Source organism: Gadus morhua, chromosome 10 (assembly GCF_902167405.1).
Source record: "Gadus morhua chromosome 10, gadMor3.0, whole genome shotgun sequence".
Classification (NCBI taxonomy): Eukaryota; Metazoa; Chordata; class Actinopteri; order Gadiformes; family Gadidae; genus Gadus; species Gadus morhua.
This window is the reverse complement of record NC_044057.1, coordinates 2107804-2119551: the sequence shown is the minus strand read 5'-3', so window position 1 is coordinate 2119551 and position 11748 is coordinate 2107804. Positions and strand designations below refer to the sequence as shown.

The window sequence follows — 11748 nt, the reverse complement described above, 5'->3', positions numbered from 1 at the left end:
CTTCATGCAACTGCCATTAAAAATATTCCTCCTGAAACTGACGACATTTCGGTGTTTCTGGATGTGCCTTTTCATGGATTCTCCTTTCTCCTTGTCATATTTAAATCACTAATCCATGTTCTCGATTTTTTCTTTTGCCTATTTTCAGTTTAATTTTCTTTCTTTCAGGAGTACCCCCTGCAGTCAAAGTCAAAGTAACCCCATTAGAGAACCACGGGTCTATCCATGTTTCACGAAGGAATCTTGAAGTCACTTGAAGTCTTTGGACTTATGTTGAAATGGCAACCTCATCTATTGCAGGAACATGCTTCTGGGCTATCTGGCTTTGCAAAGGGATGAAGCGATGCGATGCGGGGGCACCATATCGCCATGGGAACTTAATATTGACTAACCAACCCAGCAACTCAGAAGAAGATCGCCCTCTGTCGGCTCCCTCTTTTATTACAGCACTTGTTACTTCTTTGTTTTCGCCCGGAAACATCGTGCGGACAAGTTGTGGCTAACTTCCTGTTTTCATAATCCACTTGTGGAGCAGTGTAACAGATGGTGAGGCAAAGTCGGCAAGGGGTTAAAATGTGATCAACGGACGCGTGGGGGAACAAATATTTGATCGTGTTTGCAAGAAAGTAAATATAACATGTCTGGGTTTAGGGAAGCGGTGTTTGTCGGCACATCTATCGCACTTACAGGCGGACTTGGTTACGTAATATGGACGTACCTGAGCTCGGGATACAAGCAGCCGAGACAAAAGGAAGATCCCGGTCTTCAAACGTCAAAGCTTGAAACAGTAGACTCCATTGCCAAAACAGAACTCTCCACTGTGACTGCAGAGGCAGGGCAAGCCCAGAAAGCTTCGGTAGCCGAGGTACAGTATGCATGTACTGTGGTGTTGTAGAACAGCACACCTCCTTGACTACGATTGACGCTCTCCTTTTCTGTGCGTCGACTTCTCTTGCTCCATTCTTATTGCAGCATTCTTTATTTTTTGTGACCAATTCATTTTTGAAGTGAAAACAACATGCATGTTATTTGGACAACATACTTAAAGCAGGCATGAACAATATGCTCAATGTAGATCAAATAAGGTGATGCATGCATACATACTTTTATCTGCTTGTACTGTGTATGTCATTGTGTGCTACTGCTAAACAAATGCCTTTTTATCACAAACTCTATAAATTAAATCTTATTTCTACAGACCTTGATCACAGATATTCTAAAACCCACATATTGAGACCCATACGAGGGTTAATAACAGACTAAGTAATAAACATTGAATCATTTTTAAATAATTGAGTTAAGAAAAATAAACGTTGTCTATGGTGATGATGTGCTGGCCGGTTAGCATTCTGGTAACCATGAGGGGAGTACAGTCACAGTCACCACAAAAAATCAGGCATCCAGTCAGTCACCGCAAAAGACCAGTCGCAGTCGCCACAACACGCAAAAAAAAAAAAAAACGGAATTCTGAAAGGAAAAGATGCAAGATAGAACAAATGGCCAAAAACAAAGGGAGTGATTAGCAAGAAAATAGCAGAGCAAAATAGTAAAGTAAATAATGCTGTATCATGCCTCCTTGAGTTCATCAGTGTTTTCTATTTCCCTCACTCAGTCCAAACCGGGCCAGAAGGCTAGTAATCAGGTCCTGGTACTGGGACTGGACGGGTCCGGGAAGACCAGCCTGCTCCACTGCTTCTCCACGGGCGGTCTGGAACAGGACGTGGTGCCCACCGAGGGCTTCAACGCCGTCTCCATCAACCGAGAAGACCTGCAGATCGAGTTCCTCGAGAGTAAAGCTCCACTATGAACTCATGAAATTATATACGTAAATAGATGGACTCTGACTTCCTTTATGATTGTATTGTCCTCCAGGGAGGAAGTTAAGAACAGCAGATAAAAATACACAACAAAGCATCAGTGCCTGTAGTTATCAGGAGTGGTATCATTACGGTCTGCTCATTCTTCTATGACTTCAATAAGTTGACCGCTCCAAGATGTTTTTGTTCAGAGAACGTATTGCTACAAACATTTCATGGATTAATACTTCCGATATGAATAAATGACATTTCTACAAGGACCATTCACCCCCGCTTTTCTTGCAAAAATGTGCCGCCTAAATATGTGCAAACTCTACAATTCGCATCTCTCCCTCTCTTCTAGCCCGTGCGTAAAGCACAGTTTATGGTGGTCGATATTGTTCTCCACACAATCCATTTCAGGCTGACTAGTCGCCTTAAGACGGTTCCCTCCCCCACATTTTGTCAACAGAACGATATATGGCATAGTTGGATAGTTATATATATATATATATATATGTGTGTGTGTGTGTGTGTGTGTATATATATGTATATACACACACACACATAAACACTTCTCAAAGAAGTCAACGACTTTATGAGTGATTAGTAGAATTGTTCCAGGGCATAAGTGCTGATGAATCTTTAGTGACGCTGGGACATTTGCGTTGTGCAGTCGGAGGAAAGGAGAACTTGCGTCCCTACTGGCAGAAGTACCTGGGCAGGGCGGCGGTGCTGGTGTTCGTGGTGGACTCATCCCGGGCCGACCTCTTCCCCACGGCCAAGACACACCTGCACGAGCTGGTGGCCCGAGACCCGCTGCTGCCCTTAGTGGTGCTGGCCAACAAACAGGTGAGAGGAGGGGGGGGGGGGGGGATTCAAATAAAGGTCAGTGAAGAGCAGGTATGGTCAGGCTGATCTGTCCGTCATCTGGGTGGACGATGCCAGTGTGATGTCACTGTAGGGGTTGCTGATGTAACGGCCGATCGACTTCGCACCCGTTCTTCCTCATGTCCCCGAGCAAAACCCCTCGGCTCGGGTCTCTGACCGGCTGGTGGGGTCCCCTCTCGTGCGCAGGACCTGGCGGGGGCGTGCAGCATCACAGACCTCCACGAGGCCCTGGAGCTGAGCCGGGTCGGGGACCAGCGGAAGATGTTCCTCATCGGGACGTACGTCCAGAAGGGCGAGGCGGAGCTGAACTCCGGGGCCGAGGACGCACGCGACCTCATCTTCCAGATGGTCTGTGGCGTGTGACGGCGCTGGTGGTTTGGTACCGGGATTTTGTCCTAAGGGCGCCGTTTACGATTGTGTGTTTCTTTTGTTTCTTTGTTATCCGCAGTTTATTTTGCACTGGTTAGTTGTCTTTTGTGTCATTTGTTTTTCGCCCAGGTGGCTCAGGCTGTGGCATGTCAGTTGAATAGAATACATGACCATGTTTTTATACATGGAATCAGATGAGACACAATCAAAGACCGGCACATACAAACACCAATGTTTCTTGTTTTAAACTACTTGACTGTATTTGCGTTTGCTTTGTTTTTTACTAGTGTTTATGATGATAGTTCAGGGTTTGGCTTGGTAGATGTGTACTACTTCACCTCTTTGCGGTTTCTATGCTTTCTGTCAGACCGAACCAGGTGAAATTGCTTCACTATTGACCTTGTAAAGTAATTTTGCTCTGGGAAAAGTGTGTTGTCACCAGAGGTTTATTATTACTTTTTATTTATAAAAGGCATCGCAAATATTTTGGGGAAAATAATTTGACTGACTTCTTTATAATTTGAGCTGAACATGTGGATTGTGGATAAGAGAGCTTTTATTGTAAAACACTCAACAGTAGCGGCGCCAAAGAATTATGATTGTGGGAGCTAATGGGGGGAGGGGGGTAGATTGTTTATAGCAGGTGCTAATATATTTTGCGGCAAACAAATAATACTAAAAACTACAATATGATACGAATCAACCAATCAAATCACAAGCAGCAACGGTCAGCATTTACAAATGAAAAATATGACTTCATAGTCAGAATTGTTACATATAGGGCAGTCCGATATCTTCATGTATATATATTATATTATATAAGTGCCGCAACGGATCCTGGGAGTTGTGTGTGGTGTGTTTACATACAGGATACTCGCAGGGTCGTTCAGAGTGTGGGCCACGAGAGTTCAAACTCCTGTAACTTGGGCACCCGTCTGGTCATTCATGTGCTGCTCCCCACATTATTTAAAGACGTTCATATTTTCGTCACAAAATTACTGAGGTTTTTTGGAGGGGGGGGTTTGAGGGGTTCAGCCTTTATGAGGGGGAGCTTAAGCCCCCCGCTAGCCCCCCCCCTCCCCCCGCGCTGCCGCTGAACACCAGCAAAGTCTTAAATTGAAAATACAAACCATGAATACCTGATAATGATATACATATTATATGCATATCATAGACTGTATATTATTTTTTTGTACAGTACTATCCATTTAGATGTGTCTTAGATACAGCCCTCCTCATTCTATGGCAGTTTGAAATGAGAAACTACATTTTCTGTATTTTTATAGCAAAACATAGTTGAGCCAAAGTTACAGACTTTATATGGTTTACTCACCAACTAGAAAAGGTCATATTGAGTGTCACGTTTTTAAACAGGTGTTTCTACTTATTGTGTCTTTTCAATTCTTATCATTCGCCTTTGAAATGATCATATTTGAAAGATGAGAATGGCTTTTATTTTGGTAAGATTGAGGTTAAACACAAGTTCAGCCTTTTTAAACGCATATCTTTCTCATATACCAGCTTTGTAAATGTCAGGATTTTGATTGTTGTGCTATAATTTCATTGAATATATAAAAAAAAAAAAAAGTGTAGACCCCAATGTTATGTATAAATCCCAAACAAACTTTAAAGAACAAATCAACTGTATAACTTTAACGGGTTAAATTATCAACCCACAGTTTTAGCATATCAGTAATGTATTTTTTTACTAAAATAAAAGGCTGAAGACACTAGGTTGAATGTGTTGTATGTATTCTAACCTTACAGTATAGTCGCAACTCGTCCACCTCCGCCTGTTCCATGCTCCAATATTAGTAAAGACCAATCCACGCAATCACAGCTCCAACCCCATCCCATCAGCCTGCCCCAACTGTTAGGGCCTGTACGTTTGAGGTTCAAGTAGGCCATTTTGAGTAACCAAACAAAGATATCCCAGCCCTGACTTCAGGTCTCCCTCCAATCCGTCCCCTTGTAGAGCGCACCAGTCACTATTTGAACAGCTCTGGTTACCTAAGTAAATGTCCCATTCATTTTCTCCATTGATATTTCAGAAAAATCGTTATAAAGAGTTTTAAGCCTGTAACCAGGTCAATCATCAATCAGGTTAGCCATGACCATTCAACATTTGATCCGGGCAAAATAAAAAATGGAAAACGGAAAAAAGGCAAAGGTACAACTTTTACCTTTGTTCTTGTAGGCCTACAGTCTTTTACCATACAAAACTACGTTGGACACAGCTGGTCCCTACTGCAGGCAGTAATTTGGAGAAAAAAATCCATCTGTGTGTACTTCAACCTCTGCGAAATTGGCTTGAAGATAGTTGATGGATAAATGGTGAAATTCCCAGAATAACTTCAGTGTTAAAGGAACACAAAGGAAGGTGGAATTTTGTTGAAGAAGGGCTGGAGCAGCGAGCAAAGCTAATCACAGACATCCTCCCGGGAACGACATGCCTCTCTTCACTCCTCTCAAATTTCTATAGAAAAAATAACAATATAATCTGAATGATTGCTTATACATTTAAATTTCTTCTTTAATACGCAGGTGACTCAAAAGGCCAGACAAACTGTGTCTGATACTGTTTATCCCCTTTTCAACAAATTCAGTCCCCTGAGACGCTACAGAGCAGCTAAAGCAACCCAGAACGTCTACAAAGTATTTTATACCAAATCCATTAACTTTTCCATGTCTGTTGTTGCTGTCTGTACTGTGGATGTTGTTATTATTCTATTGAATTAATTGTGATTTACTGTGATGTATTTTAACTAGCCTGAGAAAATACATTTCCAAATTTGTAGACGTGGTGTGGAGTAGTAGTTATGTAGGACTTCTTGAAATATTAGTAACCTATAATGATTCTAATAGGCCTACTATCATATAGCCTAATTTAATTAGACTAATATCTAGATGCTAATTGGCACGTTAGTCATATTTTTGTCATAGAATCGCTCCCTTCTATAAAAACATCCACTTGTACACCCAACCCGACATGGACGTGTAACTTGAGTTATCACTTCCCGTCCGACCAGTGGTGAGGGAAGAGGTCGGGAGTCTGTGAGACGCAGCAAGTGGCTTGGGTTTCCGACTCTACTCACGGGTCTACGGCGAGGGATTAGTTACCTCAGGCCGACGTTACTGTGACGCTGACAGAAGTATCGGTTGTCGACACCAGTTTCTGTCAGCTCGCTTCTCCACTTGAGTCAACATGGTGTCTGCGTCTGGCAATGGTAAGTGTTTTCTTTAAGAGCCGATTGGTCACTTTTTTCTAAGAGGAAGCAACAAATGTTTCCATCTGTTTTTTTAGTGATGCAAGGCACATTCTCACCTTCAAACAGGTAAACATCTTTGTGTGTGTGTGTGTGTGTGGCTGGCTTTAACCTTTTTGTCTTTAACATACATCCGATTTGCAAATAAATAATCATGAACTTGTAAATAATCTGCGGTTCCATAGTTAGTGTTGTTTGTTTAATGGCTGTAGTATATTATTCTGTGTCCTAGAATCTTGGAGTTGGCCTGCCACAAATGTTCCAAAACAGTTTTTGTTACAACACCTTGGTACGTATAGCTAAAAAAGAAACTGCATTTATCTTGTCTGATAACAATGAATTTTGAATCATATTGGAAAAGAACAGGTAGACAATCAAATATGTCTTTGTTTGTTGTTTTTGCCATTTCATATGACTCCCTAAAATATTACAAAATAAGTCTATATTGGAATGGAGTTTTGGTCTGAGTACTAGTAGTAGGCCTAGTAGTAATAATTTTTTTGAGCAATTGGTGTGAACCCCTTGTGTGAACGTTTTGTGTCAAGACAGATGTCTGGCGTCACGTACACAGATTTCAGCAAAACAAACTGAATAGTACGAGGGGAACAGAAGGACCATTCTTCTGATAAAGGAGAATTACCCTGTAAATGAATACTTTGTTTTTATTTTTGTTCCTGTAATAAAAACGGTTCATTTTATTGGCCAGTGAGAAGCTCACCTGGGGAAACCAGGAGACGATATGGCCTATCTGTCGCTCTGCACTGACCGCGCTTCCTTCCAGAAGAACGCAACGCTTGGCCCGGCCGAAGAGAGATCTCACAGCAGGGGGCCCCGACCACAACAGGTAGCCCCCCCCCCCAGTGACACACACACACTATTATTGATGAGCTATTAGCGAACCGTGACTCAGCACCTTTTTGGGGACCTCGGCCCGCTGGTCCATGACGTCCCGAATTGGCAATGCCATGCCCAACTACAGATCAGCGAAGGTTCCTACATTGTAACTACGAACAACAATAACATTTTGGTCGGGTGTTTGACTCCCAAACAAAAGGTGCGGGGTTTGATCCCCAGTGTCAACAGCTTAACCGGGAGGCATTCCTGAGCATAAACTACATGTATCTGAACTCACCGTTATTTGCTTTGGATTAAAAAAAGTCAGTTGTACAAAACAAATTGTAAATGTGGTCTCTGGTCACTGGTCACCATGTACATGCCCATCTCCTGTGCTTCCATCTGCACAGGAAGAGACCTCGACTGATAGATGAGCCTATTCCTGGATGGAAAATTAAAAGTGCAGCAGCACACAACATAATTGAATCAGAATGGCAAACCGGAAGCATTACTCCTTAAACAGTGCTTTAATTTGTGTCTCCATAATAATAATAATGATATTAATAAATATAACCGCAAGTGGTGATTAACGGGGTCCGAGCAAAATTAAAAGTCAAGAACACACTAACGGAAGATATATAAATATAACATAATTGTCATATTTAAGGAAAGATGTTCCACTTATAAACCGGTACTGCAGCCTCATTCACATGGTCAAAATGTCTACTGATAAGCACACACCATCAAGAAAACTCCAAGCACACATTTCACAAGAGAATTAAGGGCGTTCTTAAAATAGCACAAATTTGAAAATTTGCACTGTTGATGGTATCCACCTAATGATAGCCATATGGTAGTTATACAATAACAAAATGGTCATATAGGCCTAATAGATTGAGACTGGACGTTTGGCTTTTATTTGAAATTGTGGGAAAAGTAAACATTTTTAGAGCAGAAGACCAGGGTGAAAAAGTTGCATCTGATTTTAGAGTAATATTCTGAAAGAATTTTGAGTCCAGGTCGATCTGTTGAAGAGAAATAAGCCTAATTTATGATATTTTACTATAGCGCCACCCTTGGGTGCAGTACCACCAATTTGGTAACCATACCTGACGGTATACCCTTACGGCATAGGCTGCAGTTTGACTTTTACAGAATTTGAGGAAAAAAATAACGTTACAGATACAATAGGGGACCAAGCAGGTTCGCTGCTCAGACCCCTAATAATGTCTAACTCCTCTCTCCCTCCTCCTGGATACATGAACGCCATCTTTACGACAACTTCATCTCAGGCATGATGTCTTCTGTTCCAATGCACACTCACACACGTGTCACTAACGCAAATTTGTGTGTGTGTGTGTGTGTGTGTGTGTGTGTGTGTGTGTGTGTGTGTGTGTGTGTGTGTGTGTGTGTGTGTGTGTGTGTGTGTGTGTGTGTGTGTGTGTGTGTGTGTCCTGTAGAAGAGAGGAAGGGAGCTTCTGGAGGAAGACTCCCCCACTATGTCCTTCCTCCAAGAGGTCCCAGGCTGAGCTGGTCACCCGTCTGTCAGCCCGTCGCCCGCGGCTCAACACCTCAGAGGAGCCAGGGTAACCACGCGCTTACCAGTCCGGGACCCTAACCCAACCAGGTCTAGCCAACCGTCAGGCCCAACTACAGCCAGATAACATCAAGCTATTGGATTATTTACAGAACCGTGGTCCGGTTCACTATTTTGTGACTTCATTGTGAGCTGGGTCCGGTTCATTGCAATAGATAGGTTGGTATTATATTCATGTAGTCAGCTAATTTATCATTTGGCAAAACTCAAGGGAAAACTGGTCTGTGGGCAGCTGTGTGTTTGTGTGTGTGTGTGTGTGTGCGTGTGCATGTGCGTGTGTGTGCGTGCGTGCGTGCGTATCCTGCTGTTGTGGACAGACGACAAGCTGTTCAAGCTGTTGAAAAAAACACCATGGGCTTGCTCTCTTCCTTTCCTTAATGTATGCACACAAAAATTCAGAAAAAAGGAAGTTAAAGTAGCACAGAAAACAAAAACCTCTTGTTAGGGCTGATAGGTTACAAAGTGTGGTCAATACAATATACAGGTACATGTTACATCTGAATGGTTGAATTCACAATCCGATGACCCCTTCAGGGGTGAGGGGGGGGTTGGGTTGTTGGTGATAGTGTTGCATGTATTGTCAAATGTATTGCTTCTGGTTTATTATTTTTTTTCTTTAATCTGTGTTCTGATTGGTCCAGCACACTTTACGGCCACACCCCGGAATGCGGGCCCACCTGTCCCGTGTGGCACGTGGACCTCCGGATCAGAAACCCCAAACTGTCCCCCCGTCTCCTGGAACTCTCCAGGCCCAAGACCCGCCACCCTCACGTCCAGAGCAAGAAGCAGCTGGGGGCCCCAAACACACAGGTAGGCCCCTAGACCACAGGTAGGCCCCTAGACCACAGGTAGGCCCCTAGACCACAGGCAGGGGCCCTAGACCACAGGTAGGCCCCTAGACCACAGGTAGGCCCCTAGACCACAGGCAGGGGCCCTAGACCACAGGTAGGGGCCCTAGACCACAGGTAGGCCCCTAGACCACAGGCAGGGGCCCTAGACCACAGGCAGGGGCCCTAGACCACAGGTAGGCCCCTAGACCACAGGTAGGCCCCTAGACCACAGGCAGGGGCCCTAGACCACAGGTAGGCCTCTAGACCACAGGTAGGCCCCTAGACCACAGGCAGGGGCCCTAGGCCACAGGTAGGCCTCTAGACCACAGGTAGGCCCCTAGACCACAGGCAGGGGCCCTAGACCACAGGTAGGGGCCCTAGACCACAGGTAGGGCCCCTAGACCACTGGCAGGGGCCCTTAGACACAGGTAGGCCCCTATGACACAGGTAGGGCTCTCTAACACAGCTAAGGGCCCAAGTGCACAGGTTTGGACCCTAGGAGACAAATAGGGTTACATAAAACCAGCTGTAAGTTAGATCAGAGTTGGATCACAATCACTGAGTTATCGGGAAAAAGTAAGCAGTGAGTGAAGAAAGGGAGCACTTAATGTCTCAGCTTTTCGGCTTAGCTCAGGAGGTAGAGCAGTTGTCTTGTAACCTATAGGTTGCTAGTTCGATCCCCAGCTCCTCCTAGCTGAGTGTTGATGTGTCCCTGAGCAAGACCCTTGACCCTAACTGCCCCTGACGAGCTGGCTGTCGCCTTGCATGGTTGACTCTGCCGTCAATGTGTGTATTAACCGATGTAATGTCGCTTTGGATAAAAGCGTCTGCTAAATGCCCTTATTGTAATTTTGGGTTTAAGGGTTTAAAATATTTTTGTTTGAGGGTGACAATTTAATTTCTCCTTCCCACCCCATATTTGATTCTCCAAACAAACTGTTTTGCACTGATGGCCCTCGATGCATGAAGCTTGATTTGAGTGGCCCTTGTCCCCCAGGCCTTGGAGAAGGGGACCCCAGAGACCTCCAGAGCACAGACCAAGTCCCCCCAGCTGGAGCATCTGTCTCTGCCCCGGCTGAGGCTCAGCCAGGTCTGCTACCAGCCAGGCCCACCCGAGGAGCCCATCCGCACTGTAAGAGACCTGGTGTGGACGTTACTTATCTCTAATCACTCGTTCATTTACCCAGAACCTGGAATATATCTCTTTTTTTTGGGAGAGCTCTGTATGATTTTTGGCTGATGATTTTAATCATTTTACGTTATGGCTTTATGTATAGGCCTATACTTTTCTTTTAAACATACTTTTTGTTGTTATGGAGCCTTTCTGTTAAGCACTTTTAAATGTTGTGCAACTTTTTTTGTGTTAAAGGGGCTATATAACCTACTTACTTACAGTCACAAGATTAATTAGTAATATCAGTTCATTAATAAGTATAATTGATTATAGAACTCAGAGCATTATCTGTTATACTTTAGTATTATGTGTCTGTTCTGAACTATATATACTGCAGTATTGTGTGTAGTTATTGTAGTATGTGAACTTACTGGATTATCTGTATATACTGTATCATTATATCTTTAACATCATAATACTACAGAGTATACTGTAGTATTATGTGTAATTGCTGCAGTATCTTTCTACACTGTAGTCCTTTGCATAATGCTTCAGTATAATCTTGATATACTGTAGTATTGTGTATATACTGTAGTATTATGTATAATGGATGGTGTTGTCTTCCAGGTTTCCATGGCAGCACGGAGGGCTAAAGCTTCCCCTCGCATCGAGCGGCTGGCGACGCCCAAGCAACTCCCTGACGGGTACGCCCCCCCTTCGTGAACCCCCCCAGATAGCCAGCCTGACCCCACGTACACAAACCCAGCCCCAAGGCTACATGTCAAGCAGCTGATTAGTACGCCAAAATACAGTGTTTGTTATGCTGAGGCAACGTTTTTTTTGTCTTTTGGTTTGATAATTATCTTTCTGTTCACTTATATTGATTATCTGTGAACTGCAGACCGAAGCAATACAAATGATTCCTGTTCGAAAGACAGTTTTCAAGCATTAAGCTTCTACCGGGAGTAAACCGGATATGTAGCAAGCACTTAGTCTCTAGCCATAGAAACGGGGTTCCCCGCACTCAAACGGCCGATATATAACAATTGGG

The 11748-nt window shown here is 43.7% G+C and overlaps 2 protein-coding genes across 3 annotated transcripts in view; both read left to right on the top strand.

Annotated features, from left to right (window-relative positions):
- Positions 1 to 463: 463 nt before the first annotated feature.
- On the top strand, positions 464 to 4786 carry arl9 (ADP-ribosylation factor-like 9). Of its 2 annotated transcripts, XR_003978286.1 has the most exons (5): positions 464 to 865; positions 1613 to 1790; positions 2473 to 2648; positions 2874 to 3207; positions 3283 to 4786. XR_003978286.1 is itself a non-coding variant. In XM_030368068.1 (4 exons), the coding sequence occupies exons 1-4, from the start codon at positions 638 to 640 to the stop codon at positions 3048 to 3050; spliced, it is 759 nt and encodes a 252-aa protein (XP_030223928.1). In that variant the 5' UTR covers positions 464 to 637; the 3' UTR covers positions 3051 to 4786. The 2 variants fall into 2 exon arrangements, 1 of the variants encoding a protein (XP_030223928.1); XM_030368068.1 differs by having other exon boundaries at positions 2874 to 4786.
- Positions 4787 to 4894: 108 nt separating this feature from the next.
- Positions 4895 to 11748, top strand: part of spmap2l (sperm microtubule associated protein 2 like) — a 7304-nt gene continuing 450 nt past the window's right edge. Inside the window, exons 1-8 of the mRNA XM_030368067.1 lie at positions 4895 to 6283; positions 6361 to 6391; positions 6555 to 6611; positions 7029 to 7166; positions 8617 to 8742; positions 9395 to 9563; positions 10581 to 10715; positions 11325 to 11748. The exon at positions 11325 to 11748 is cut by the window's right edge and continues 450 nt beyond it. Of these exons, the coding sequence (XP_030223927.1) occupies positions 6262 to 6283; positions 6361 to 6391; positions 6555 to 6611; positions 7029 to 7166; positions 8617 to 8742; positions 9395 to 9563; positions 10581 to 10715; positions 11325 to 11420 (774 nt within the window). The 5' untranslated portion in view covers positions 4895 to 6261 and the 3' untranslated portion in view covers positions 11421 to 11748. The remainder of the gene's footprint in view (positions 6284 to 6360; positions 6392 to 6554; positions 6612 to 7028; positions 7167 to 8616; positions 8743 to 9394; positions 9564 to 10580; positions 10716 to 11324) is intronic.